This window comes from Pipra filicauda, unplaced genomic scaffold, assembly GCF_003945595.2.
Source record: "Pipra filicauda isolate LSUMZ 115617 unplaced genomic scaffold, ASM394559v2 scaffold30_size5312502_pilon, whole genome shotgun sequence".
In the NCBI taxonomy this organism is placed as follows: domain Eukaryota; kingdom Metazoa; phylum Chordata; class Aves; order Passeriformes; family Pipridae; genus Pipra; species Pipra filicauda.
Window position 1 is genome coordinate 1216231 of NW_024104432.1, and position 26821 is coordinate 1243051.

General features: G+C 42.4%; 1 protein-coding gene across 5 annotated transcripts in view; it reads left to right on the forward strand.

Annotated features, from left to right (window-relative positions):
- The window catches only part of SLC35F2 (solute carrier family 35 member F2), a 40925-nt gene extending 35422 nt beyond the window's left edge, over nucleotides 1-5503 (forward strand). For all 5 annotated transcript variants that reach the window (XM_027712740.2, XM_039383427.1, XM_039383429.1 and 2 more), the window contains 2 exons: nucleotides 273-427; nucleotides 4153-5503. In XM_027712740.2, coding sequence (XP_027568541.1) covers nucleotides 273-427; nucleotides 4153-4371 — 374 coding nt within the window. In that variant the 3' untranslated portion in view covers nucleotides 4372-5503. The remainder of the gene's footprint in view (nucleotides 1-272; nucleotides 428-4152) is intronic.
- The last annotated feature ends 21318 nt before the right edge of the window (nucleotides 5504-26821 follow it).

Sequence of the window (26821 nt, forward strand, 5' to 3'; positions counted from 1 at the left end):
TCAAGAAATATGGCTCTAAATTTCTTCAGTCAGCTCTTAATGTTATCTAGAAAGGAATGAGAACTTTCTTGTACAGATACAGTAATTCTTGCAATACGAGGTAACCTTGGAAAAGATTTTCCATGTTTTTCTTACGTGTACGTTCCCATATCTTTTAGGAGACCATATCCTAAAAGATAAAAATGCATATTTTTAAAGCATCTGAAAACCAGCAGTGTTCTTTAAAATCATTGTTCTGTGCCTGAGGAGTAACTTGTCGTCTTGTTTTACAGCACTGTTGTTCACAGTCTTTGCCCTGTGCATGTTTGGGCTGTATAGCTTCATGCCAGTTGTCATTAAAGTTACCAGCGCAACCTCAGTCAACCTGGGTATTCTGACTGCAGATCTCTACAGTCTGTTCTTTGGGCTTTTCCTTTTCTATTATAAGGTGAGTACATTCATTCCTTCACTTTCACGTTCTTTCAGTTATGTTTCTACTTCAAAATCATAAGTAAAGCATAATGTTCTTAAAAGCCCCTGAACAGTCGTTTGCATCTGTACAGTTCTACAGATTGTACTGTTCGTTGTTGGCAGATGTGAATCAGGAGTTTTGCTTAGTTAATGACATAGCATAGCACCAATTAGGCAGAGGATGATTTTCAAACTGTTTCACATTTGAAGGAATAAGTTAATGTTAAGAGATAATAAATAATCTCCTGAGGTGTTCAAATGGTAGTGTTCTTGCTGAAAGCCCAGTATGGAACTGTATGTTAGTTCTGGTTCATCACTCCCAAGTGTCCAAAGAGAGGGTTTGAATCTCCCTGTCCTGGCAGGCATTTGGTGTCTAAAAGAGGACCAGTTTGATTTCCATAAATTAATATTTTTGTTTAGAAATTTAATCAGTTCATTACCAACATCTTGGGTTAACAATCAAGCTCTCTCAGTGCTACTGCTAAGGGGAGACTAAAGGAACTGAAAAAAATACAGATAAATATATTATGCTTCATGCTCTCCAAAAGGCATTTACTTTTATTGTGCTCTAAAACATTTTTGGCAGTGTCTACTCTAGCTAAATGACAGTGCTAAAAGGATTTCATTCCACCCTACACTTTTCATCCAGAATCATTTGTGAGAACCTACCTTGTTAAAGCAATTGGAGTAATTGAGTCAGTCAGTCAGTGACTGGAAGGGCTTAGAGAGAAGCTTGTGAGCTTTGATGAAGAACTTAATTTGTATTATTCCATGTGGTTGCTTTCTCTTCAGCCAGAAGCTTTTAGGTCAAATTTCTTTCTGAAAATGAAGGCAGCGCAGAGGTCTGGTAATGGTAGGGTCTGCAACAGCTAGATTTTCCTTTTCAAGAGTCTCTTACCTCTTTTGGGTTCCAAAATTGCTCCAAGCTACAATTAAAGTGAATGCAGAAAGCAAACCATACACACATTCTAGCAAATCCTTTCTAAGTCACTTCCAAACATGTATTTTGGCAACCAGATAGCTTAACTTGAGAAGTGATTATACATTTATATTCATAATAGTGAAGAGCTTTGGAAGGGATATATTAAACTTTAATTCTTTTGGATTTTTGGCTTATTTTGGGGAGAATTTTTTCTGGGAGCATACCATCTCATAATTGCTAGTAGCAGATTATTCTGGTAGCTAAAACAAAAAATGAGTTAGAGGAGACTTTGGGATTGTATTCAGAGAATTTCAGATATTTTTTGAAATAGGAACTTGAATCTGTGGTTAGAAACAAAGAAGTAGCAAAAAGGGAGCAATAATAGTGCTGCATTCCTAGTAATCAGAGGATTTGAGGTAACTTGGGCAACGTGAACTGAGAAAGGTCACTTTTGACATGCCTTTTAACATAATAGCAGCAGAAAAGCGTATTGCCAAGTTAAACCATATACCTTCTTTACCTATGGGGCAAACAAACCAGGCAGGACACCTGCTGGATTAAAAAGCACCCTGGACACAGGAATCTACAAATAAAAATACAAGGAATCACTCTGTATTCCCTGTTACCAGATGATATTTCACAGCAAGCTGCTGAGGGCTTGGCTGGGCTGCAGAGTGGAGCAAGCCACAGAGAGCTCTGAACTGTTGTGGTCTGAGCCTGCTCTGAAACAGAAGCGGCACAGACAGCGGCTACAGCACAGACCAGGGCCAGGAATTGATGAGGTTCTGATTTGATCACAATGCTTTGCTAATGCACTTGACTTTTCAGCCTCAGTTTAAAGTGAAATGTGAATTTTGCATACCTGTTTTGAACTTCTTTGTCTTTCACTCCATAATGAATCTTTGCTGTGCTTCCTAAAGAGCTCATTATATAAATACCTGTAATCTCTCAAGAAATATTAAAAAAGGTCTCCAAATGCTTTTGTTGTATAAACTCCTATGGAATGGAGTATACTGCACAAGCAGACACTAGATGGAGATACAGTTCTCCACTAACATTTGAAGTAGTCTTTAGGCTTGACTGTGAGAATGGGGATATATGCTGCACAAAGTATGACTGAAGTCAATGTCAGAAACAATGAAGTTGTTGTGATATTTGAAATCAAAATTAAAAAAAAGAAAAAGAAAAATCCCAAGAAAAGAACAACACAGAGCTCTCCTCAAAAACAAAAGGGAAAAAAAAAGAGTATAGGCCTGTTGGAACAGCGTGGGTAAGGTTCACCTGTGTCAATAGCTGCAAAAACATAAGCAGGCCTTGAATAATCAGCTACACTGCAACAGCTTTGGCACCCTGACTTGATGACTCTATCCATTTGTGGAGGGATTAAATCAGTAGGATCAGAGACACCTTCAGCCTTGTGAGTGCTGAACTGCTAGAGGGGCCTGCAGCTCCTATGGTGTTGCCTGCCAGCCACAGGTCCTTGCATACAGGCATATGTTCACTCGGGGCCTTAAGTTGGAGAATTTGTGCAGGTAAATTGATACAGACCCAAGCTCTGCCCATTTTATGGGAATGGGTCAGTCAGGGGTAGGATCACGGGTGATGCTGCTGCCTCCACTGGGATATGTTCAGAGCTTGGTGCTTCCTCCTGTGCAGAGTGAACACATGAGTCCAAGCTTCTCCAGGCAAACATCCAGCAAGGTGAGGAAAGAAGGCATTTAGCACAAGGCCACTATTTCAGTCTGCTTTTCCTTTTGTGTGTTGTCATGCAAGGGTTTCCATGCCAAGTGACTGCCAGCTAGGAACTGCAATGCCTTAATTGTAGATACCTCAGTCTTTTTTGGACGAGAGTCCATTGTCCGGGTACTACAATTCATTTCATCCAGCTCTGCTGCTTGATAGACTAGAACATATTTTTCAAGCATGTCTAAGGAAGCTAAGGAGGTTAGGGAATATTGACAGTGGAATGTAGGATACTCTATGTCCTTCCTCCTACTTTTTAATAAGTGTGGTTTGACAAAGGCAATATGGACAGTTTTAACAAATCTGATGAAGAAGTATTCCTGGCTGTGGATAACTTTACACCTTGTATTATTGAATATGAAGTAAGCATTTATTTTTGTCAAGGTGGATGAATTTTGGCAATTATTGAAATTTTAACAGGTAAGTGAACAATAGTAAATCAAATGCCTGGTGTACCTCAGCAGTTCATGCTCTTACCTCACATCGGTCTTAACCGAGTACAAATGCCAATCTTGAGGACTTGCTGGGTGCAGGGAGCAAACTGGTTCTGGTCCAGTAATAAAGCCTGCAGATGGTTAAGAGATCTGTGCAGAGAACCAGCTGTTCTGGTGACTTTCAGTAAGATGGAGAGATTAATCTCTTGCCAGGACCTGAAATATTTGGCTGTGCTGGATCAAAATTTTCTTAGGGATAGAGTGTTTCAGGATTTGTGTGCATAAACAACTGTCCTTTAGTATGACCATATTTACAGCCATTTATTCTCTCTGTTAAGATTCTTGTATGTAGACCTGAGGAAACTCCCTATCCAACAATGTTGAGGATGAGATGCAGAGAAAACCAGCCAGCAGCCTTAAGTCTTTAAGTAAATGGAGCTGTTGAATTTTGATTTTCAGACCTGAATCCAGGTCATGGTGATAATCCTCATTAAAATAATTTTTAAAAGGAAGGGTAGCTTTTCACATTCTTAAAATAAGGCAGCATTGACATGTTTTTACAATCAGGCAAGACTTAATGCATCTCTTTCTTTCCTCTGCCAGTTTTCAGGTCTTTATATCCTGTCCTTCGTTATCATCATGGTGGGCTTCATCTTGTATTGCTCCACTCCAACTCTGACAGCAGAACCCACTGCCTTACCACAGCCTAACAGCACTGGCTTGGACAATGCTGCACTAAAGCTTGAAGAGGGTGAAAGTGAAACTCCAGCCATAACTGTGCAGTTCACAAGAGGAGAAACTGTGGCAGTCAGGACTGATTAAAGAATAGCAACATTTCAATCCGAGCTTCTTTTTAAATCGCCAAATTTCCCTCAAATATTAATCCAGAGGGTTGTCCTAATGCCAAAGCATGTGTCATGCTGCGCTAGTTTTAATGCACTGGATAGACTTTTAAGGCCAGATCCTCAATCAGTGAAATTATTGATTTGCCCTTGCACAAAATCTGGCCCTTAGAAGAAGACAGATTAGTATTTATGTGGAGTCTCTGGAAAGTTAGAGACTCTTATTTTTAAATGCTTAATTAACTTAACAATAAATGCTTGGGGAAAAAACTAAGCCAAAGCAAGCTCTCAGGTCACTAAGTGGAGCAAATATGTTTTATATTGCATTAGGGACCTAAATCTGCATGATGCTTTCAGAGGGCTTCATGGTTTCCTCCTCTTGGTGCTGAATACCCTCAAATAGCATCTTGCAAAAGCCGTTCAGCTTCTCACAGGACCTAGTTCTGCAAGCCCTATTACATACATACACCTTCCACATGCTGGTGAACTTAATTCCTCTACGGGAGGATTTGCTTCCGATGTTCTGCTCAAATGTTCATCTCTTCATATTGCTGCACTCCCTCTCACAGCTGAGGTGGCTATGTGTATTTTATTTTGAATTTTGCTAGTAAGAGAAGTTTGAATATGTTTTTATAGTGCCTTCTATTTCTCTCTCAGTGGCCTTTTGTTTACTGCATTCCCACTAGGTGGGGGAAGCAAAAGCAGACCCTTGCTCTGTTCAGTAAGAACTGAATGTGGGTTTCTTTTTGAGATGAGACAGCAAAAAATTTTGAACTGACGTTCACTTCCAGTGAATTTCTCCATGAAACAAGACACATTTCTACTGGAAGAGTTGAATAGAATTGACATTTCTTGAAAAAAATCAAATCATCTTAGCCAACTCTCATTGCAACAATAATGACATAATATCCAAAAGGTTAAGTGCTTTCAGTAGATATGCTGGCAGTTTTCCCCCTCCTCTTCATATTTACAATAAATGATTAAAAAATACAAGACTGCAGTTTTAACATCAGTAAAACCATACTGGGGTTTTATTTTACTTTATATTTTGTATAAGCCTTTGGAGTTCTGGTGTATGAAGTAAAAAAAGAATAAAGTATTCAGCAGCTGAAGAGTTGGTCTTGGTTTGCTTATTTTTTAAGCTAGAATTTCTTTATTGCTCAAAGTTATATTAACTAATTTTACCAACCAAATAATTCTTCTAATGGCTGAGCTTTGCTCTTGAAGGAAATACAACATTTTCTAAAGATATTGGCGATCAAACAACAGACTGGGTTTGTTTAGTTCTGGTGTAGTTTATTCAAGCAAAATAATTCAGGAAAAATGTTAACCTGATTTTAGTCAGAAATAGTAAAACAAAGGTTCAGCAGATACTGCAAGAACAAGCATTGCTTTTTCACTGAGTAGTTCATGCATGGAAGGGTGCAGAGGTGCTGATGTTTTATGAAGAGCATTTGGGTCCCCTGCCATGTAAAATGCTCCTTTTGAGGGGGGATGGTATTTATTTTGTACTCTATGTGGTACGATCAGTGTAACCTGATGTAGGTTTTATCTGAAAATACAAAAAAATTTGTATTGACTCAGACTTTAGCCAGTCTTCAAAAACCCACAAAAAACCCCCAGGATCAAATTGTGGCACAGTGTGAGTGCTCAGGCGGTAGCTCATCTTCTTAATATATAGACCACTGAAATCAAAATTTTGTAAAACATGGGTGAGGTTCCAGGCATAGCCTATTAACTATAGATTTGTTCTTCCAAGGCTTTTAAAATCTGACTATAATAAGAGATTGAAATCTGATTCAAGCAAATTGGGACAGACAGGACTTACACTGAACCACAAGAAGAGAGGAGCAGTGTAGGGCAGCATCCCAGCTCAGATTCCTCAGCGTGTACACTGGGACAGCTTAGTGATTTGACAGAGTTAAAGTCTGAACTGAAAAATTTAACTCTGTTTCACACAGTGAAATCACTGTGATTTAACTTTCTATGGTGCGATTTAACCCCATACAAAATATTTTCATGGCACATTGTAGGTAGCTAAGGTTAAGATGGGTACTAATGTCACCAAGAAGAGCTGGAAGATCTTTCAAGCTTTCAGTGAGGACAAGGTAGATATTTTTTCTCAGTCCTTCTGTCAACAACTCTATGCCTTTGCCATCCCCATGGTGTCTTCCATTTCTCTCTTTGTGACCCTGCTGTGTGCAGGGAGCTTCTCTGTCAGCCTGGGATGGTGGCCAGCTACCTGCTGATGGTCATGCACACCTAGTGTCCTACCCTTCCTTGCCTTAAATTTCCTACTCCCACCCTACCTGGGTGAAGAGGAGACAAAGTTGACTTGCAGAAGAGCTCTGCATCACAAACTGGCACTGTGGTGCAGTCCAAGCTCTGGGCACAAGAAGTACTCGAAGCCTGACCTTGCAAAGTCCTCAGCATGGGGTGCTGGCTCCCTGAACCAACTCTGCAAGGAATGGGGCCAGATACATCACTCCTACGTGCTGTCTGTCCCATGAATCGGAAGGAAGTAGGTGCAGACTGTTAAAGGAAGATGTATTGCTTCAGAGCAAAAGTGACATGTGTTGCTCTTGGGGAAAAAAATGTTCAGTTAATGAATTACATGTGCCAGATCCTCTGGTACCTCAGAGACAAGGTGCATGGATGAGTCTTTAACACAAATCTTTATGGGATATTGGAATAAGCTGGAGAAAAAAAATCCAGCTGTTACTTGCATTAAACCCAAGAATCCAAATAAAAATGTGTGACATCCAGCCTCCCTTTAAGGTTTGGTTACAAGAGATCAAAAATTATCTGGCATCAAAATGTCATGGTGTGTTGGAAAAAGAAAGAAATTAGTGTGGCAGTAATTGAGCAGTGACATTATCTGTGCTAGTTTGAAGGAGAAGATGGGCTTGTGGGCATCAGCTATTTTAAGATTTTTGACCTTTCATAAGCTGCACATAGTTCTGTATGATGTGTTACCTGGGACAAGCATATTAGTTCTTGTCAGCACCATTCATTCACAGTATGTATTGTGGGATATTTCATTGTGTTATACATGTCTGTCTTGAAACTGTCTATTTCAATCAATTTAGGAAGTTTAGCAGAGAGAAGCTGCACAAGCTACATGATCAATCATGAACAATTTTGATTTGAGCAAGCAGACAGAGATTCCTAAAAATGCAAAGTGAAGGATGCTGTGACTGGTTTGATCTTTCACCAAAATGCAGCCTCTTGGCAATTTTAGTGTTACACCTGATGAGAATCTGATGAGCTGTGATGTTACATCATTTAAAGATTGACTTGAGGCTACACCTAGACCTACACACATCAGACAAACAGCATCCAAGGTTTTGGAGTCTTACCCTCTTGAGCTCTCTTGTTGCAGTCCTTGAAGGGAGCAATTCGACTCTCCCTTGGAGTTTTCTTGTTTTGGGTGCCTAGGTTTAGGTGGAAGCAAGCCAAGTCTAGAGACCCCAGCCAGTGCAGAGTCCCACTCTTACGGGCAGTGGGGTCTGTAGTGAGGGGCTATGCAAGCTGAAAGGTTTAAAATTTATGTGAGAGATGAAAGAGGCACGGAGAGATTTCCTTAGCAGCTACGGAAAGCTCATGGCTGATTCAGCAGTATTTGTGTGCAATGGTATCCAAAGTGTGCATCCTTCACTCCTCTCCAGATACAATTTAATTTTTCTCTTGTTTAAGAGCATTCAAGACTGGAAGTTATAGATTTTACAGAAAAGAGCCGTAAGGAAAAATCTGACTGCTTGTACAACACAAGTCAACACATTGCATCTGATTGCTCAGAAGCAAAAAATACAGCACTGCATCAGCTACTAGGAAAAATTAACTCTATCCCAGCCAAAACCAGGAAGAAGGTGTAGATTTGAGTTAAGTTGCAGCATCTCCTTAAAATCTTGATATTAAATTCTCAAAGCAATATTGAATTAATCTCTTCTACAAGTAGGGGCATTGATTTTTTTCATGAGCTGGCTCTTGGATATATAAAATATGAAGAGAGAAAGTTAGAACCCATGACATCACCCTATTCAAAATAAACTTTATTTCACCAGCTCCTCTCCAGACGGTCTCCCTGGCTGTCAATACCATGAGCAGAGCTTGGGCAACAAGGCCGAAAGATTACTGGGACTACAGGTGAAAGGTGTGTTTTGTCCTCATACCTCATAGTATCAGAGTCTCCAGAGTACTCCAAAAGAGCGGACAACATATACTGAAAGTACATTGCAACTTTCAAAGAAGGCATTAAAGAAGATGGCTTAAAAAATTATAGTGGCAATATTATTATTGTACAAAATGAAAATTTCATGTTTATTTGAAATATTAAGATGTTTTTATAGAAATACCAACGTTTATTACGTACTGATATCTGGAAACAGTGAAATATCTCCAGAAGTAGAGGTCACTGGAAGTTTATGTAAACAGCATCTAGTGACAGCAGTTGCAATTCCTTAGGAATATTCTTGATGTTACAGCAGTCCAGGGTAATGTTGCTGCTCTTCAGCACCATCTGTTGACACCATATCTAATTATTTTAATTAGGAAGAGCACTCTGACAGGTGAAAGTGCACCTTCCCCAACACAGCCATTTAACTCAGTAAATGCATGATCAAGGAGTGATTGGAATTGGAGTAAACGTGGCAGAAAAAGGCTGCACAAAGCTATGGCTGCTTGCCAGTAGTCCAGAAAAGATTGGTTTTGCTTTAACCCATAATTATTATTTAATGAATCAGATAACTCATCCATACATAGATCATTATAACAAGGTAAAGAATGTTTTAGGTTTTAGCCTTAAACTATTGGGCCAATAGAACACATTTTCCTTGAAAATTTGACCAAAACCATGACAAAATTCAAACTAACTAAAAAAGCTTTTTGAGGGTAAAAAAGATGCCACCAATCTCAAACAAGCCAACACTTCATGTTCTGATGATAACATATATATGTATGCATAATATCTGTGCCCTTGAAAAATCAATTGGTATTTAAAAACCTGTACAGGTACACATTACAACTCACATTCTTCTTTGCTGTACTGTTTGCAGCAGAGTTCCTTCAAATTGGTTTCAAGGAGGCTGTGATGCTCCTTGACACTCAAAAGCCTTTGTAATTTGTCTCCCTCTGCCATCAGTATAAGTGCCTGTTGGACTTCCCTTGAGAAATTGCTTTCATTTAATAAAGTTTTTACGTTGCATGTGTCAAAAAAAAAAAAGAAATCCTGCTGGGTAATCCTATCTCTTGTAACATCTGTAAATTAATTTGTTTCTTGAGAGCAAGAGTGATTTGTAACTCACAACAAAGCTAAAGTAGCATGACTAAATTAAGAAGAGCATTCAGGCAGCTGGAACGCAATTACGGCATAAATGCACATGCTGTGTTAATGCCATATTAAGGTTATGAATTTAGTGAAACAGGAATCAGCATGCACAAAGATATGCTTCCTTTCTTCCTACAGGGTTTGTCTGGCCATGCTGATAGGAGAAACGTCTGCATTAGCTAAACAACTTGAGGACTACCTGTAGGTTTCATGCATGCAGACATGATGGAGATGACATCTTAGCTCTGCGTTGCACCAGCTCATGGACAGCAACACACACTGTGCTCTGTCAGAGAGATTCTGCTCTTACTCTGGTTGTTTTCCCTAATCTGAGGGAGGGCAGGAAGCACGTAGTTGCTCTGTTTTCACAGAAACATGGGGAAGCAGGGCAGGGTGCTGGGCACCTCTCACCCACCCTTAAGTCTTGCAGGAGCTGCTGTGGGGCTTTCTCTGGGGCAGCAGGAAGGACCAGTTGCAGTAATGTTCTCAGGATCTCAGTTTCCAGTAGGGCATCATTTGCCAAAGGTGGGTTGTCCCTTGGTCTCTGCAAAGAGCATCCACTGCAGCAACAGAGTCACGGGCCCTCCAGCAGCATCGGTCTGTGCTCGCTAGGACGGAGTGAAGGTATGTGGCACCAAATCATCTTAACTGCAGTGAATCCTGGGTCCAGCCTCACTTTCTGGAATCCACTTTGAGAAACACAGGTGATGAGTTTTCCTGGAAGGGATTTGCAACAGGGTGTGAGGAACACGTGGCAGGATCTGGACTTACCTCAGCCCTCCATCCTGGTGAGGACCTTAACCGGATTGCAAAGGTCAGTGTTGCTACATAAATCTGTGAGGCACTGATTCTGGATGCAAAACGCTGTATGAGACACATTCCTGCAGAGCCAGGTAACTGCCACGACTCTATGTTCACACCAGTAAATAAAAGCAGTTGTTTTCTGGCCCCTTAGCCAAGACTGCAGGTTCAATCACAGCTGAGGTCTTGCTTCTGCAAAGAGTAAAGCATTCCCAGCATCACAGCAGCTAATATGTAGAGGGCTCTGTGAATCCCCAGAAAAACACCACATTTAACTTACTCTTTATATTTGGTTTTGCTTTCTATTAATATATTTCTTTGCCTTTTTTGCCATGAAAATATTTCTCTGCTTTTTTCTACTCAAATAATGCAACCATTAGCTTCTGTGACACATTGGTCTAGCAGAAAGGAGAAGGTAGTGGGAACAAAAGAAACCCTCGCTCAAAGTGTACTGCCTCAGGCAGACTTGTAGTAAGAGTAAATTTTTCTGCAAAACTGTGAAATGTCATGTAACTTGGCTGGTGCTCACACTTTGGTCTCCTGGAGTCGCGTGGAGGGGAGCCTGCCAAGGCAGGGCGCTGGGGAGCTGGCAGTATGTCCCTGGATGTTCACCAAAGCCTGAGAAAAGCAGCTCTCCGAGCAGGAATGGCAGCATTTGGAGGAGGCACTGTGCTGTGTGACCCCTTCAGCCATTTCAGCACAGCACATGGCACCCATGGCGATTCTGCTGCGCCTACAACTGGTGGCTGCCTCCCCTTGCATGGTACTCCAGCTCCCATTCTCCTTAGGCTCGGTGAAAACCTCTGAGATGTTGGTTATTGTTTTAGGGGTTCTTTAGTTGCAGAGTCTGAAAAAGCATGAAGGGGGAGTCATAGTCAACCAGCAGGATGGTTTTATCTTACTAAACTGAGGATACATCTCACAGGGCCCTGGCAGGCAGCATGAAGTTCTGTCTGAATAGCTCAGGAGAGTGCTGGGGGGCTGCAGAGGTCAGTGGGATCCCAGACTGGTGCAGCTCTTGGTGGGAGCCGTATGCCAGTTTGGTCTCAGAGGATGCTGACTTTCTCACTCCCAAGAGACCCTCTGAGAGGGAAATGACCTTTCAATAACATGGATGATCAGGGCAGCAAAGACCCAGGAGTCAGCAAGGAAGCTAAAATATTCAAGACCCATTGATGGCCTTGCATGCAGGTGGTGAGACACAGCTCATGTCCCTACATCTGCACTTCTTTCCTTAAGGCTGAGGCCTCAAGGATCTGCCTTCCAGTATAAGCTACTGGTCTGTGTTGGTCTGTGCTTGTCTTCCTCAAGTTTGTCTGGGGAAGTCCAGCCAGCACAGGCCACACTTTGCCAGCCTTTGTTTTCTCTGTTTCACCCAGTGAAGGCTGTAGAAGTTAGCTGCACCATTGGCTAGCTCAGGTGAAATTAGTGGGGGAGGACCAAGTAATTCCTCCATGTCCTCATGTCTGGGTGCACACTGTGGTCCTGTTGTGACACTGTTTCAGGAGGCTGAGCAGGGTTAAATGTGCTAGGCCCACCTCACTCATCCTCCAGGTTCCTTTTGTAATGTCCTTTGCTACTCTCTGCTCTGTGATTTCTGCACCAAATCGTTTAGGTGTCAGGAATCTGCACATATTTCATGCAAGAACAACCAGTTACAGGGGTTAGTGCAGACTTTATTGATGCTGGTGTGATGGCAATCTCTTAAATGTCAAGCCTGTGCACGTGCCTGGGCCCTGCTTTCTTTCAGTAATGTCTGTTTTTGTTAACGGGCAGCACATGAATTTGCAGAGCACACACTCTTCATCCCTTAATGCTGCTCTGCAAAGTCAGTATTTTCCCCGGAGATGGACTGCAGTGTTTAGGATGAGGGAGACGTGAGTCTCCCAGAGGAGTCAGTGAGGTGGTTCAGAGGATCCAATAAGCTAGTATGACATGAAATGTTGCTAATAAAACATGAGATGTTGTATCACACACACATATTGGTTTTCTGTAGGTCTTTTAAAAACTTGTAATTTTGAGGTGTCTGCTGTCTTTCATCTACAGTTCCTCCACAGTCGTTTCTGAATGGCTGCTGGGGAAAAAAGGTACTGCATAGAGGGAAGGTAATGATTTATCCAAGCATGAAAGACGTTTCAAAAGACAAATGTCCCAACCCAGGCTGTTAACCTTAAGACTCCAACATGAAGATTATGGTCTACAGAGAGCTAGCAACTTTTTTGTAAAGAAAAGAACCTTTCATCTCAGTATTGAATGAGGAGAACTGCTCACCATTCTTTCTCCAAGAGAGTACAACTGTCTTTTAGCAGCATTATCGGGCTGCTGACAGAACTTTGAGTCAAGTTTGTAACAAACTGAATTAAGACTGTTTTAAAGAACTGCATTTGGTTTTTTATTTTGCTTCTAGTGTTATGAAGTTTTCCACAGGGACTACCTCAATTTGCCCCAGATCATTTAATCACCATTCAGTTAGCAGAAGCAATGGATCAGAGAAATTTCATTAAAATGATCCAATATTCAATTTTGGTTATAATTTGGAGACGCTTCATGTTGAGTTGCTCATTGCTGAATCAGCCTTTAGCCTCATGGAAGGACTATTCTGAGGATTGTGCCCCACATCCTCCAGAAAATGCTGATAGATTTGTGTCCATGAGATACTGACCGTGTATGAAAAACAAGACAGATGCTGACCTGTGACCAAATCCTTCACACTCTTCCTTTAAAACAGGGAAGAGAGAACAGATGACAGCTGCCAATCTAATTTTTCCCAGTAAGGAATTGTCCTATGGATGCTTCTCTTGGATGAATTTTGGTTACATTCCTTGTTTAATTGACTAAACATGGCTAAAATGGACTTGTATGCATTGGTCTTTCCTTTCTGTGATCAGCTATAGCAAGGTTAGTCTTGCTGCACAATGGACATGTCCCTATCAGTGGCTGCTGGCAGCATGGACTGGCAGGTAGGATAGGGACCTGAACAGCCCTGTGGGGTCCGGGAAGGAGGGTCCTGAGAATGGTGCCCACCCCAGGTCTCACTGCCTTCCCCTTCTGCTGCTACAGACTGCACAGGCAAGTGTTTGCCAGGACACCAAGGTGTGATGGGGCAATTCTGAGTCACCCAAGCAAGAGCCCTGGCAGCCAGGCTTGGGGATGTGCCCTGCAGAGGCATACCTCAGGTATGCTGACATACCAGCCTGGACACAGTGCTGTTGAACACCTGACCATCCTGTTGCTGAAATGTAACCCTGCCTTACTTTGGGGATGCAAAGCTGATTAAAGACCCTCTTCATTATGAAAGACGTACACACTCCTGTGATCTGATGCTCTGATGCTTGCAATGAGAGCCCTGCTGCCAGCAAAGCCATGCAACTGTGTTTGCAGCCACGTTCACGTGGTTCCAGCTGTGCCCAGCCCATGACAGCCTTTGATCCAGCACAGCATCAAGAGGCAGCAGAGCTGTGTCCTTCTGGGACTTCTTCCCATCCAGTAAAGCTTCTGTGTCCTTGATCTCTATCTCAGTAGTAAGCTGATCCTCTGGCAGGGTATTCGATCAGGAATTAATTAATAGGAGCAAAATGTTGTGAATACATACAGTGTTAAGTTTTTATTCTAATAACCTAGTTAATAATATCACTTCTCCAAGCAAAGAAAAGTAGTGTGAATTCCAGCCCTTTGATCAGGCAGTGACGTTTTGATGCTAAGTTGCCAAGATAAGGATCTAGACCAATAGTGTTGTACAAAAGGAATTTGAAATAACTTTGAAAGTGCATTTTCTGGAAGATGGACCAGGCACTAGAAAAAAGTCTCTGCCCCAACATGTCACCACCAAAGGCTGGTGCTATATGAGGTGGGGAGGAAGCTGTGCACGTCCTTGTTTATAGAGCTAAAAGACTAATTATTCTGCTTAGGCTCTGTTTGAGTGGAGGCTTTTGGGAATATCAGTAGGAATGTGATTCAGGGCAAGCTGCAAGAGAACACCCCCTCTGATGCCACCGCTCCTTGCTCTGCTATTCCTGCCCAGCTGAAGTAGAACATAACCCAGAAAGCCACATTTTTGCTCCAAAGTCAAGCAAAATTTTGTTTTTATCTGCTTATACATTTCATTCTTGTGCCTCAAAAACATATGTTGACTTTATCTATTTTGTACAGATCTTTACCATCTGCCACTGACATTCAATATTCTCTTTTTGTTTTGAAATGGCCTAATTGACTAGCGATCAAGTTGCAATGACATGTCTGCAGGCAGACCTTGCTCTGGCTTTCTGATGAGGCCCCAGGAGTCAACAGAATCACTCCCTTCTTATTTTGAAACAGAGCACATTCCTAGGAGCAAATAATAAGTTTGACCATTTACACTGGTATTTATGTGAACCCATTTAACAGAAAGACCAGAGCAGGTGACCTCCAGAAAACTAATGCCCTGCAGCTGTGTGCAGTGGTGGAATCCTGGCTCACCAGCCGCTAACAGAAACAATAACTCCCTGCCTTCAGTACCACGGGTTAGCAGTGCTCATCTGCAGGTTTACTGCAGTAACAGGAGGCAATCTAGTTTGGCATTCTGAAAGCAGTTATTTTACTGTGATAGCACAAAGCCAAGGATTTGGGAGGTGCTTTTCCACATTTGGAACTCTACTTGCAAGCTAGCAGAAGATTTTTTTGATTTTGTACTTAATTTTCCCTGTTTTCTTTGCTAAAAACCCTTTTGTTTTGACACAAAATAGCTAGTGCAAGCCACTGGGACACTTGCCCTTAATGGGCTGTCATCATCAACAGAGTGCATGGAAATATTAGCTATGGATCAGCTTGGAGTTGTTTGGTGCCAAGGGCATGTGGCTCACAACACAAACTGCTCTTGGCCAAATGGGATCATTCTTAGTAGAGTGAGCTTAGACAGGGCTTTTACTCATAAAGCTGTCACCAGAGCTGTGACATTTGTGCCCTCTGCTTGGTGGAGCACAGAGACTGGAATGCTCCAGGTTCCTCTGTGCACTTCCTCATCAGCTAAATGGAAACCTTGAACCTTTCTGAACAGAATAATAACTGGAAAAGCTTTGTCATATTTCTCCAAGTTCAAAAATACAGTTCTGATTATTTGCAACATCATGATAGACTCCAAAAACTGGGATAGTACTCATTAGTTAGGTACCATCTGCCTTGATACCCATAAGCTCTTAAATGGAGAGGAACAATAAGAAAAGTGAGGTACTTCAGTCTTGTACCTGATTTCTCATCACTGAAGGGCTTTGAATAACTACTTTTGGTGTTAGTTTGGAAATAATGTCAAGTACTGCTGTAGACCATCTCTATCTAGCCTAGTATATTTCTGGTGGTGGCTTATGGATTCAAACTTGTGGTTTTTGTAAGTGGCTGACATTAGTTGGTCAAACACTAAATAGATTTGTTTGCAGTGACTTTACTGTGCTTTGTTTTGATCTTTAGAATTTATTCCTTAGGAGTTCTGCCTTGCAGACAGCACACTTCAGTTTAAAGTCCCCGTCTGGAGAAACATTTTCAACTGCTACTTTCAAGGCTTTTTTCATCAGTGATAAAGATCTATACTTGCCTACAGTCAACATCTTTGAAACACCATAAGCAAAACATAAGCCATCAACAAACTGCATTAATAGTTTAGAAAGATATTTAACTATTTATGATGAAGCTTCAGCACATTCTTCATATAAAACTTCAGTGTAAAGGAGTTTTCTAAAGTAAAGTGTAAAGTATATCTAAAGCCTTTAGATACACTTCTCCCTGCTCACTACTGTACCACTGGGAACACGTTGTAGGGCTTTTATTTATCAGAGAACATCAGCAACATTTAGTTAACTTGGAAGAAGCATATTAAAGGCACTTTGTTTACAGGGATTATGGTTGCTGTTTGGGTTTGCAGGAGTCAGCACAAGTTTATCGGGTTTCTGCCTGCAATACTGGCATAGTAGGGATGCAGGAGCACAGGTTATTTAGAAAGCATGGAAATAAGCTATTTTATTACATCTTCTCAAATAACACAATGGAACTGCCATAGTCTGAGAAGCTGTACTGATAGCCAGGATCCCAGGAGATGAGCCAGGGAGACTCAGTCTAACACAGGACTGTTAATTGGCTGGGGAAAGTCATTTGATCTTCCAAACTCAAGTTCCCCAGTTATTAGAGTGAGACATGAGGACACCAGCACCCTTTGCAAAAGCTTCTGAAGTTAGAGATAGAAGCAGCTTATGAGTGGTCTGTTCCTCAAATAATCTTAAAGGACTGAGAGTTAGAAATGTCCTAGAAACGCAGTTAATGTCTAAAAGTTAATCTATCTAGCCAGACAAGAATGATATTTCCTCCCTGATGTCCATTAAAGGTCCCTTTAATGTGCAACATTGATTTTATGTTGTAGCACCAATGAATACACCATTATAATTTGCCCTGCCAGAACAAGCATCTGTGTCAGTCTCCTCTGCATATTTGGCTTTCTTGAAGAAGCTGGAGGTGGCATGAGTGTCATGGACACAGACCTGAGTTTGTGCTTCTCTCCTCGGCTTGTCTCAGGTTTAAATTGGAGTGAGAGCCAGCATGCATGGCATAAGGTGAGGGCAAATGAGGAATAAGGGCTGAAATGGTAATACAGATTTTCAGGAGATAAAAGCAGGTTTCTCAGAAACACTCCTCTGACTACCAGCATCTCTTCTGGTACCTCTTCACAGCATTGCATCCAAATGTATAATTCCAGAGACTCTCAATGAACTTTCTCAAAATCTCAGATTTACCAAGGCAGAAGATGTTAAATGCTCACTGATGTATGAAAAGATCAAAGCTAAACCTGGAAGCTGAAGACTGCCTTCCTCATGTGCGAGGTGGTGCCTGCTTCCACAGCCCTGGGATGTGTTCCACCTTCTGCAGAGGTGTCCAGTTGTGCCACCTCTTGATGGAGCTTGGGTCACTGCATGAAATGGTTGGTGGTCTAAGTCCTGTTCTCAGGGAAAATATCATAAACAGTAGGATAATTAGGCTAAGAACTCAGATTCACAGGCAGGTTATTTGCACATTTATTGGTACAGCCAGTGGATAGGAAAAAAAAAAGATTAGGAATAAAGAGTGGTGTAGTTTTATACAGTAGCAGAACTAGAGGGAGTGAATTTCACAGCTTCTGCTGGGAGTTCATCTTTTCTTTGACTACTGCTAGCCTATACCTGCTGGGCATCACTTTTATCTCTGACTCAAAGGACACTTCTGAAGAAATTTCCTCTCCTAGAAGTTTTTAAACTTGAAAATATCTCATAATCTAGGGCATTTCAAAGGGGAAAAAGAGATTCTGAATCTACTCGCAAGGATGTTATCATACTATCCTCTAAAAAAGCACTGTTTTCCCCTCTGTATGTGAAACAAAAAAGCACCGAAGAAAAGAAAAGAATAGAAGGCCAGGTACCAAGTCAGTGCACATGGAAACCAAAGAAGCATTTGAAGGCAAGTTTATTTATTTATGCCTGTGATGTTTTTAGTCATCTTGGGACCTTTTAGACATGAGAGTTCTGGGTCTTGCCTTTTACAAAAAATAAGTTTCTAGCCCTTGTGCTTGCAGAGAAAATGTAATCCAAAGAATAATACCAGCTGATGCCATTTAAAGAAAATTGTTTGGATTTGGGGAACCTGGTTCATGATATTTAAATGTTTGATGAGGGTGGTGAGACACTGGCACAGGTTGCTGAGGGAAGCTGTGGATGTCTCATCACTGGTAGTGTTCAAAGTCATGTTGGACAAGGTTTTGAGCAATCTGATCTAGTGAAAAATGTCCCTGCTCATGGTCAGGGCTTGGACTAGACCTTTAAAGGTTCCTTATAACCCAAACCATTCTATTATTCTATGATGAAGTGATGAATTTGGGCCCTGGGGTCCAGGATCCTTTCTAAAGCTCTGATGGACAAACCTCAGGAGGAAGGAAAGGTGTGGTAGTTGCTGCATATTTGAAAGAGGGAAGCCACCAAGGTTCACCTCTATGGACAGAGAGGTGAGTTCTGTGAAACTATAAGAAAAAAAAGAAACCAAACATGAAACTTTGGGTGGAAGGAGTCAAAGTCAGAGACAGTGTACTTTCCTGGTGGTCTCTTACTATGCTCAGGGGAAAAAAAAATTCTTCACATACTTGAAAAATAATATACTCCTCAGTCTTTTTTCTAGTAGAAACATTTTGCAATTTTGTTCAATTCCTTGGATCAAAAGAAGCAACTACCTAGCCACATCAGACCAAGCTACAGTCCACAGCCCTGGTTTCCTTGTGCATCACAGCACCAGGGTGGTGATTGCTCCGGTGCTGGGGTGGGACAAAGGAGGCTGTCTTGAAGATGAGGACTGGGTAAATGGTGCAGAACAAAACCAACATGGAGAACATTATTATGAGTACCAAACAAGTGAACCACACAATTTTCCAGGTATTTGAATGCAGAAGTCTTCTCTGCTGGATAATTTGAATGAAACACATTATATTTGATTATGTCAATAGAAAAGATTTTTCCCCTATTAGCATTTCTAGATTTCTTGTGCTTTCTCATGCATTTATTTGCAGAAAATGCAAATAAAACCCGTATGTTCAGCTACCTCTTTATACTGTTGAGCATAGGCATAAGTTCTTTAAGGATATTACTGTTATTTAACTGCTAGGTGCATTCTGGTGGAAGTCTGATCTTTAAACATTACCATTATAATAAAACATGATGATAATAGTGCCTTTGGGAAGGCACTTGCTGAAATTACTTTTTAGGTATTATCAAGCACTTTTATTTACCAAATGGTTAATAGACTATAAATTGGAGGTAGTCATGAAAAATTTGAACTTATCTGCATGTATTTTTCAAGGAGACAAGGGGACTCCTGTTCATCAAATCTACAGTGCTCAGTCAGGAAGATGACAATCATGTGTGATTCAAGTGATTTATGATATTCTATAGCAGCAAATCACGTAGCTGTGGCAGTTAGTAACAGCTATCAGGTGACAAAGAATGATGGATCAAAACATGTTTCTAAAAAACATGTCCATTATGAGTGGCAAGTGTCAATAAATAACACTCATTTTAATGCAAATAAATATCACATTAACCAACATCATATTTTGCTGAAAAGCTCTTTATATTTTACATACAGTCTGTCTTTCTTGCCATTGTCTCAAAGACTGAAAGCCTATAGGTCTCGACTCTCAGTCGGGATCAGTTTTCAGCCATGCCCTTCCATGGCATGTCCTTGGCCACATGTAGACTCCATGAATAGCAGCAGAAGAAAGAGAGCTTTGTGCATGGGGTTGGATAAATCCTATCCTCGGCCTCTGAAGGCTTGGGGAATGGAGAGGTTAGCTCTAAATTTCTGTTTGGCACTTAGTGTAGATGACTGCATGGTGGGGTAGTGGTTTGAGTGGCCAGAAGGGAAAGGGCTTGGTGTGCAGGGGAGAAGATGCCTCACAGCCATGCTCCATGGTGAAAAGCTGGCCAACATCAAAACAAGATTTGATTAGCTGGGGGCCAGGCTCACTCCAGAGTAAGTCCTCCTTGATCCTCTGCTTGAAAAGGGAAAACTGATATCTCACAGGCAAACCTGTGGGAAGCAGTGATGCTGGAGCTGGGAGGGAGACAGCCCTGGCACAGGACCAGCTGGGGAAGAGGGTCTGCCCAGGCAGGGCAAGAATAGCTCTTCTTTCCCACACAGGACTTCCCGGAGCATGATAGTCGCTTTCCCTTCACTCAGCTTGGCCTGGCACTGGGATCTCTGGGCTCTGGTCTAATGCACCGCAGGGCATCTTTCTCAGGCTGGGAGCACGGGTGTCGATGCAGTGAAGACCCCCATTGGGACTCCTTTATGATTTCCCTTGCACTACTCCCCAGTGCTCCCTGAGCAAAGAACCATTTGTGTCTCCAACAGCAACACCGAAGCACGTATTTTTTCCCTGAGATCTGTCGGGTGCTCTCAGTGGGGAGGAATGCGCAGTGTAATTAGCACTCAGCATCCCAGAAACACCAAAGGGCAACCTTGGCTGTGGTTGGGGAGGATGCTGTGACCCGCTGGGGGAGCTGTTGCCCGCTTGTCGCTGCAGCCCTCACGCCTGGCCTTGCCCTTGCTGGGGCTTGTAGCCCCTGCACCCGCAAACGGCTACAGCTTAGCACTCCCGCAGGGGGCTGTCTGCACCTTGCAAGCCCTGGTGATAAATCCTCCCGGGGATTAGTCTCCAGCAGCCTTGGCTGCTGCCGTTGCTGATCAGCTCCCTGTGCAGAGTTGTCCCTGCAGTGTGCAGGGAGAGTCGAGGTGCCTGTGCAGTCCATGGTGCCCTGAGGAGAGCATGCTTGGGCTGGGTGACTTGGTAAGAGTCCAACCTGCCGCACAGCCTGGATGCTACAGCCATGACACAAGCCAGGGCAGCACTGCAGCCCCCCCCCACATGGTAGGGCACAGAGTCAGGGGCATACTGCCTGCTGCTTTCTTGTCTCCCTCACACTCTCTGGGAAATGCACCCAAGGACTTGCATCGACTTCACTACCGTTCAATGGAAAAGGAGCAGAGGTTCCTCCTTCACTTTCTTTAAAATAAAAATTCAAGCCTTATTCCATGCTCTCTCTGCCTCCCCCACAACTCCTAATACTTGCAATTAGTTACTTTTCAGTTTCACTTTTTTGTAAAACACAAGTGTTTCTCAGGGAGAGAGTCTGACATCTCTTACCTAGAAGGTGCTGTATAATCCTAAAAGTAGGAAAAAATTAAAGTTAGAAATAAGAGGAGAAAAAAAAATCAAAGATATCTAGTTGTCACTAGAAACCCCTGAGTGTATTTGATCTCTGGAAAAAATATGTTATAATGAAGTGGAAAAACCCAGAAAAGGATAACGGAAAGACAGGTGTAAAATTAGGGCCTGGTACAGCTTGCAATGGACAAGCAAGAGCTGAGTTCCAAGCACTATGAAGAGATGTGCTGGTTGATGCCGAGTGCTGCTGCAGGGAGAGGATGGATGGCTTCTTGCAAGATTGTTTTTAGGTCACAATTACTTTGAAATTAGTATTTTTTCCCCCCATCAATAAGTGAAACCTAAAAAAGGCAAAAGGCATCTTGTAGATCTCCGTAAGTGGAAAACACCCTTTAAAGTATGTGTGATAGTGATCTCTGACACAACTGCCAGTCCTGGCAGGCAGCAGCAGCCCAAATATGCTATTCTTAGACCAGGAAAGTTTAAGTAGGTCACGTTCTTATAAACACCATCCCTACTAAAATCAGAAATCAATATGAGCTCAGAAATTTGTAGTATGTTGATTCAGCAAGACAAAACAGATGGGGTTGATCAGCCTCCAAATACCTTTTCTTTACGTTCATCCCCAATTTTACCAAATGTGAGTTTACTCCATATGCTTTCAGTGGTTGGAGACTTCTTCCTGATCAGGTAGGTACCATGAGCCTTCCTGAAGGTGTAGCAGATACAGACAGCAGTTCAGTTTAGGGATGCTTTTAATTTACACATCCAGAGGTAAAGCTAAATAGCTGATGAGATTAAAAAAGAAGTTGCAACTTGTTAAGTGCTTAGTGATCGCTAATAAACACATGGTGTGTGTCACTGCTGACTCCAGTGACAGTGCCACTCTCTTGTTTGCCAGACCTGAGAGGGATTCACAGGTTGTGCCAATCCACCCAGGTGTCCGACTCTTGGAAATGTAGTTCTTCAGCTCATGCCTGTCCTTGGCCAGTGCCAGCCAGCCACGAGCCTTGGATGCAGGTCGGAGTGATCACTTCCAGGCCACATTGGCTGAACACGCATTTCAGGTCCCATTCTTCGCTGGCTGCACCAAGGGCTTCCCAGGGAGTGGGGCACCAGCGGTGACCGGAGGTGCAGCAGGAGGCAGAGTTCTGTGGAGGAGGGCTTCCCCAAGGTGTCCTAGGGAAGTTACCATGGCTGCTCTCCTCTGAAGTGCTGTGTGAGTTTTGGAGCCACTCACATCTGGTTGACAAGACACTGAGCAGCACTGGGCTGAGGGAAGGGATGAGGACCAGCAGAGATGGGTGGGACTGGGCAGCTGAGGTGCTGTCCCACAGGGCACTGCCTCTCTGAGAGGGCTGTGTCAGTGTCCTGCCTCCTCCCGAGGGTACCTGTGCCTCCACCAGTGTCTGCGGTGCTGCAGGACACCTCATCAGGGTCCCAGCTTCCCTAAAGCCACTGCTCTCTTCTCTGTGCTCTTGCCTCTCTCCCTTTCTGGGATGCAAATATTTAGACATGAAGGGATTTAATTTGTAGGCTAAAAAGAAGGTTTGGTGTAAAATGTGGGTAGTAAATTCAGTGTAGACTTTAATCCTGCCTTTTTTTTTTTTTTAATCTGGCTGATTTTATTCCATATTTTATCTGTTCTTTTGGTCTGACATTACCAATTTGTTTCTACTCTATTCCACACAAGTATTACATTACAGCTCAGGGACCTCCTTCACATCCAGTTGAGCACTGCCTAATTATAGCTTGTGCTGGCCTTGTAAATAGACACAATATCTTTTCCAAATCACGTTCCTTCCTCTCTTTTTCATTACAGAGGCGGATGTGCTATAGCTGTTTACAGCCATCCTGATGGAGGAACCAAGACCAGAACATCTTTAGCAGCACTGAGCTCATTCTGATCATGAGAAAAGGTTCTGCGCTTGGTTGTGGAGGATGAGAATACACCAAAAGGAGGTTTTCAGATAAGCCTGATAGGGCATCAGGAGACTGATCAGTGAGGTCCCAGCATAAAAGACTGAGGTTTAGCTGAACCTGGAATGAGAGAGGGGTCTCTTAATTGTGAGTCTGAATCCTTTCCCTAAAACTGCAACCAAGTCACTGAACTGATTTAATTCCTTGACCTTGTTAAAACAGATTAAAAGTTCTGACATGTTTGGGATTCCATTATCAATCAACAGCTGGGTTAAATCTTTGAGAACTTGCATTTTTAATTGGTATAGCCATGCCAAGTCTTGTGATTTATAATGATTTTCACAGTGTCTCTGAAGTCCTCCTTGCAGCTCCAGCACATGGAAGCATATTAGCAAAGACGAATACTCCACTTTAACTGAAAAGTGAATATGCATCTACTGTAGTTGTAAGTGCTTGGAAATAGGAGTCCTGAGGTGCAAAACCATCAGGCAAATGACCTCCTACCCCAGCAATTTGTGTTTCACCTTTCAAGCAAATGTTCTGGTTTCCAGGTCCCAATTCAAAGGGCAGCCACAATATCACTGTTAAGTTCATAAGTAGCCATTGGCTATACCGTAGCTGTTAATGTGGGAATAAAATTGTACTTACATATAGCTGACACGATACAGTTACAGCTTGGGTAAGTCCTGCTTATGTAACTGAATGTATTTTTCATTATATCAGCCAAGTTACTAGAGACCACTGATGGCAGCGTTTAAAAGGCTGGCAAATCACACCAAATTTAACTCTAAAACTAAACTGTCTGCTAAATTTATTCATTAGCAACACACTTGCAAATGGGTATTTCTTACACAATATTAATCACTGTCACTGCATAGAGAAAAGTCTTAGTGCCTAACAACTGTACTCTAAATTAACTGTGAGTACATGATACCATGGAGACAACAGTTTGCACTGCTGGCTATGGTTTTGGTCATTCATAATCACTGAGGTCCTGAGAGCTCATTGGTAAGAGAACTCAGAGCCCAAGTGGCCTCTTTCTTCTCTGATTTTCCTTGTTTATGCCTAACTGACACCCTCAAAAGAAGGGCAGAAGATGTCCTCTGCTCCTGATGCCACTTATACTATTTTCTTTTGTCTTACGATCAGTTTTTCCCGTCCCATCTATTCGTATGACCCTGCACTTCTTTTCACCTCTCTCTGACAACTTTTGTTACTTGAATACCTTTGATGTGCAACCACAGCTGTCTTTGCCCCTTTTATGATTACTCTGTTTACATACTTTTGAAAAATGGTGCCTACCTATGCCATTACAATGTTACAAAATACTTGCATGAAGTTGTTAATTCTATTTTAGCATCCAGGCTGAAGGCAAGTTATATTGATGTTTTCCTGATTTGTGCACATCTCCTCTATAGGTGTTAAGCCTGTTTTGGCTACACTGTACTGATATGGAGCGACCCTACCAATACTCCGTCTGCAAGGACATGCAATTCTATAACTGAGGTGTTAAAGAACATGATACTGAAGTAGATATCACAGCAATTGAAAAAACCCCAAAAAACAACAAAAAACAAAACCATAATAGAATCAAAAGAACCAGATTAAAAAAAAATGGCAGGGGCTAAATAAATTAGAAACCATTATCATAATTTTTTGGTAGCAAGTTCAACCTCCCAATTCTAGCAAGGCCAGCCTGGGTGCAGGACTTTTGAGTCTTAGTGGGGATTCCTGGGAGCCTTTTCTCTATATGTCTTTTTGGAGCACTTAGTCCTAAGAGAGAGCACTTTGATTGACTTCTGACATCCTCCTTGAGGTTTCCAGCACATATGAATGCTACAACAGGCAAAGCAGTAGTCCAAAGGGCAACACCTTCCTTTACTGACCTGCCACTAGAATGAGACTGAGCAAAGAATGACACTGAAGATCTGTGGGAAAATGGTCAGTGATCCCAAAATTAAACCTGGCAGGCTAGCTATGGTAATGATCACTGGGATTTGAAGAGGGACTGAGACAGAACTGAGTCACTCCAGATCCAGGGTATCCCTCCAAATGATGTAAACCAAGCAACAGTATGTTCCTATACATTGCCCACACTCATCACGCACCACCACATTTGGCTCTAGGGTCTGAACAGGGAGCAGAGTCTGAACAGGGAGCACTGCATCTCACCTGGAGGTCTTCAGAGGTCCTACCTGGTTGTCTTGGGGTCCATATATTGGTCTCTGCACCTGTGTCCCACAACTCCAGAAGCAGGGTCCTCACTAAATTCAAAGTTGAAACTGGTTACACTTTAGCTGTATTTGCATTTTCATGATATATTTTGGGCTACAGAGAGCCCCTCTATTGGTCAGTGGCAAAATCTCAATTGGGTAGAATAACAATAGATCCATTTTTGCATTAAGGACATCACTATTTGAGTATAACATGCCTATGTGACAATTTGCCTGTGGCCTAATTCAGCAAAGGTCCTCAAGTGCACTCAGCTCTCATTGAGAAGAGCTATTCTGAAATCAGCAGCTGACTCATATACAGATAAACATGCACTTAAACACTTATTGGAATGCTGCAGAGTGGCTCCTCGCCCCAGGGTAGCTCGGTGCCCAGCCAGGCTGTGGGTGCAGGGAAGGGTCACAAACCCTCCCCCTGAGTTGTACATTTATTTTATTATTACTTTTTTTTGCCACTAGGCAGAAAAGAGGTGGGGATCTAAGAACCACTGGCACTGGTGAGCTTTTCCTTCCCTGTCCTGGCTCCTCCAGTTTCAAATAGGTGTGCAGCTCTCAGAAGACACTCAAATGTAAGTCTCCTCCTGTGGAGCACTTGAATGCAATTGTTAGTGTCTGCTGGGCTGCAAGCACCCAGCAAGTTGCACATCCATACTCCTTCCACTGTATAATTCAGGCTCTTATTTAAATGTCTTTACACACTTTGCTTTTATGTGAAGAGATATTTTTACAGGCCGAGACCACTTACAGGGTTATTTTTTGTTTGCTTACTTTGACTTCATCAGCTGTGCCCATTTTGGGGTTGCCCCTTGGTAGTCAGACAAGGGCTGAACGTGACAGTGGATTATCTAACCAGTGCCCTTGGTGAAGTTATCTAATCCTTCCAATCCTTCTCCCTGTGTTCTCTTGATTTCCATGCCTGGAAGAGTAAGAGCACCAAACTTTAGCTGAAACATTATCCTGCAGGATCCTCACTGTAGAAATAATTCATCCAAACAAGTCCTTCTGGGATTAGATAATGCCAAGCCTGGTCCCTAATGAGATTCTGAAGCAAGAGCTGACAGGTGTCCTGTGGCAGGGATGGATGCACATTCCAGGGATAGCTATGGGGGGAACTTCAAAGCCCCAGACCCATGGCGGCAGTGGCATGACGTTGCCCTGGCCACGTTGTCAACAGCAGGCTCTGGCTGTACATTGTGCCTTGGTTGTTTGAGACCACACAACGTGTTCCGGGAAACGTGCCAGGCCTCAAGACTACATTGGAACGGGGCTGGTGTGAATATATATAACTGCAAGCTGTAGAGAATTCTTCACATGCTGCCGTAGCAAGGACTAATGATTGAAAAGGCAAACTCTCCTTGGAATTCTGCATTGAGGAAGATTAGCTTTCAACCCTCTATAAATTATCAGAATCTGTCCTTTGCCTCTCCATAAACACCAAGGGCTTCAGATT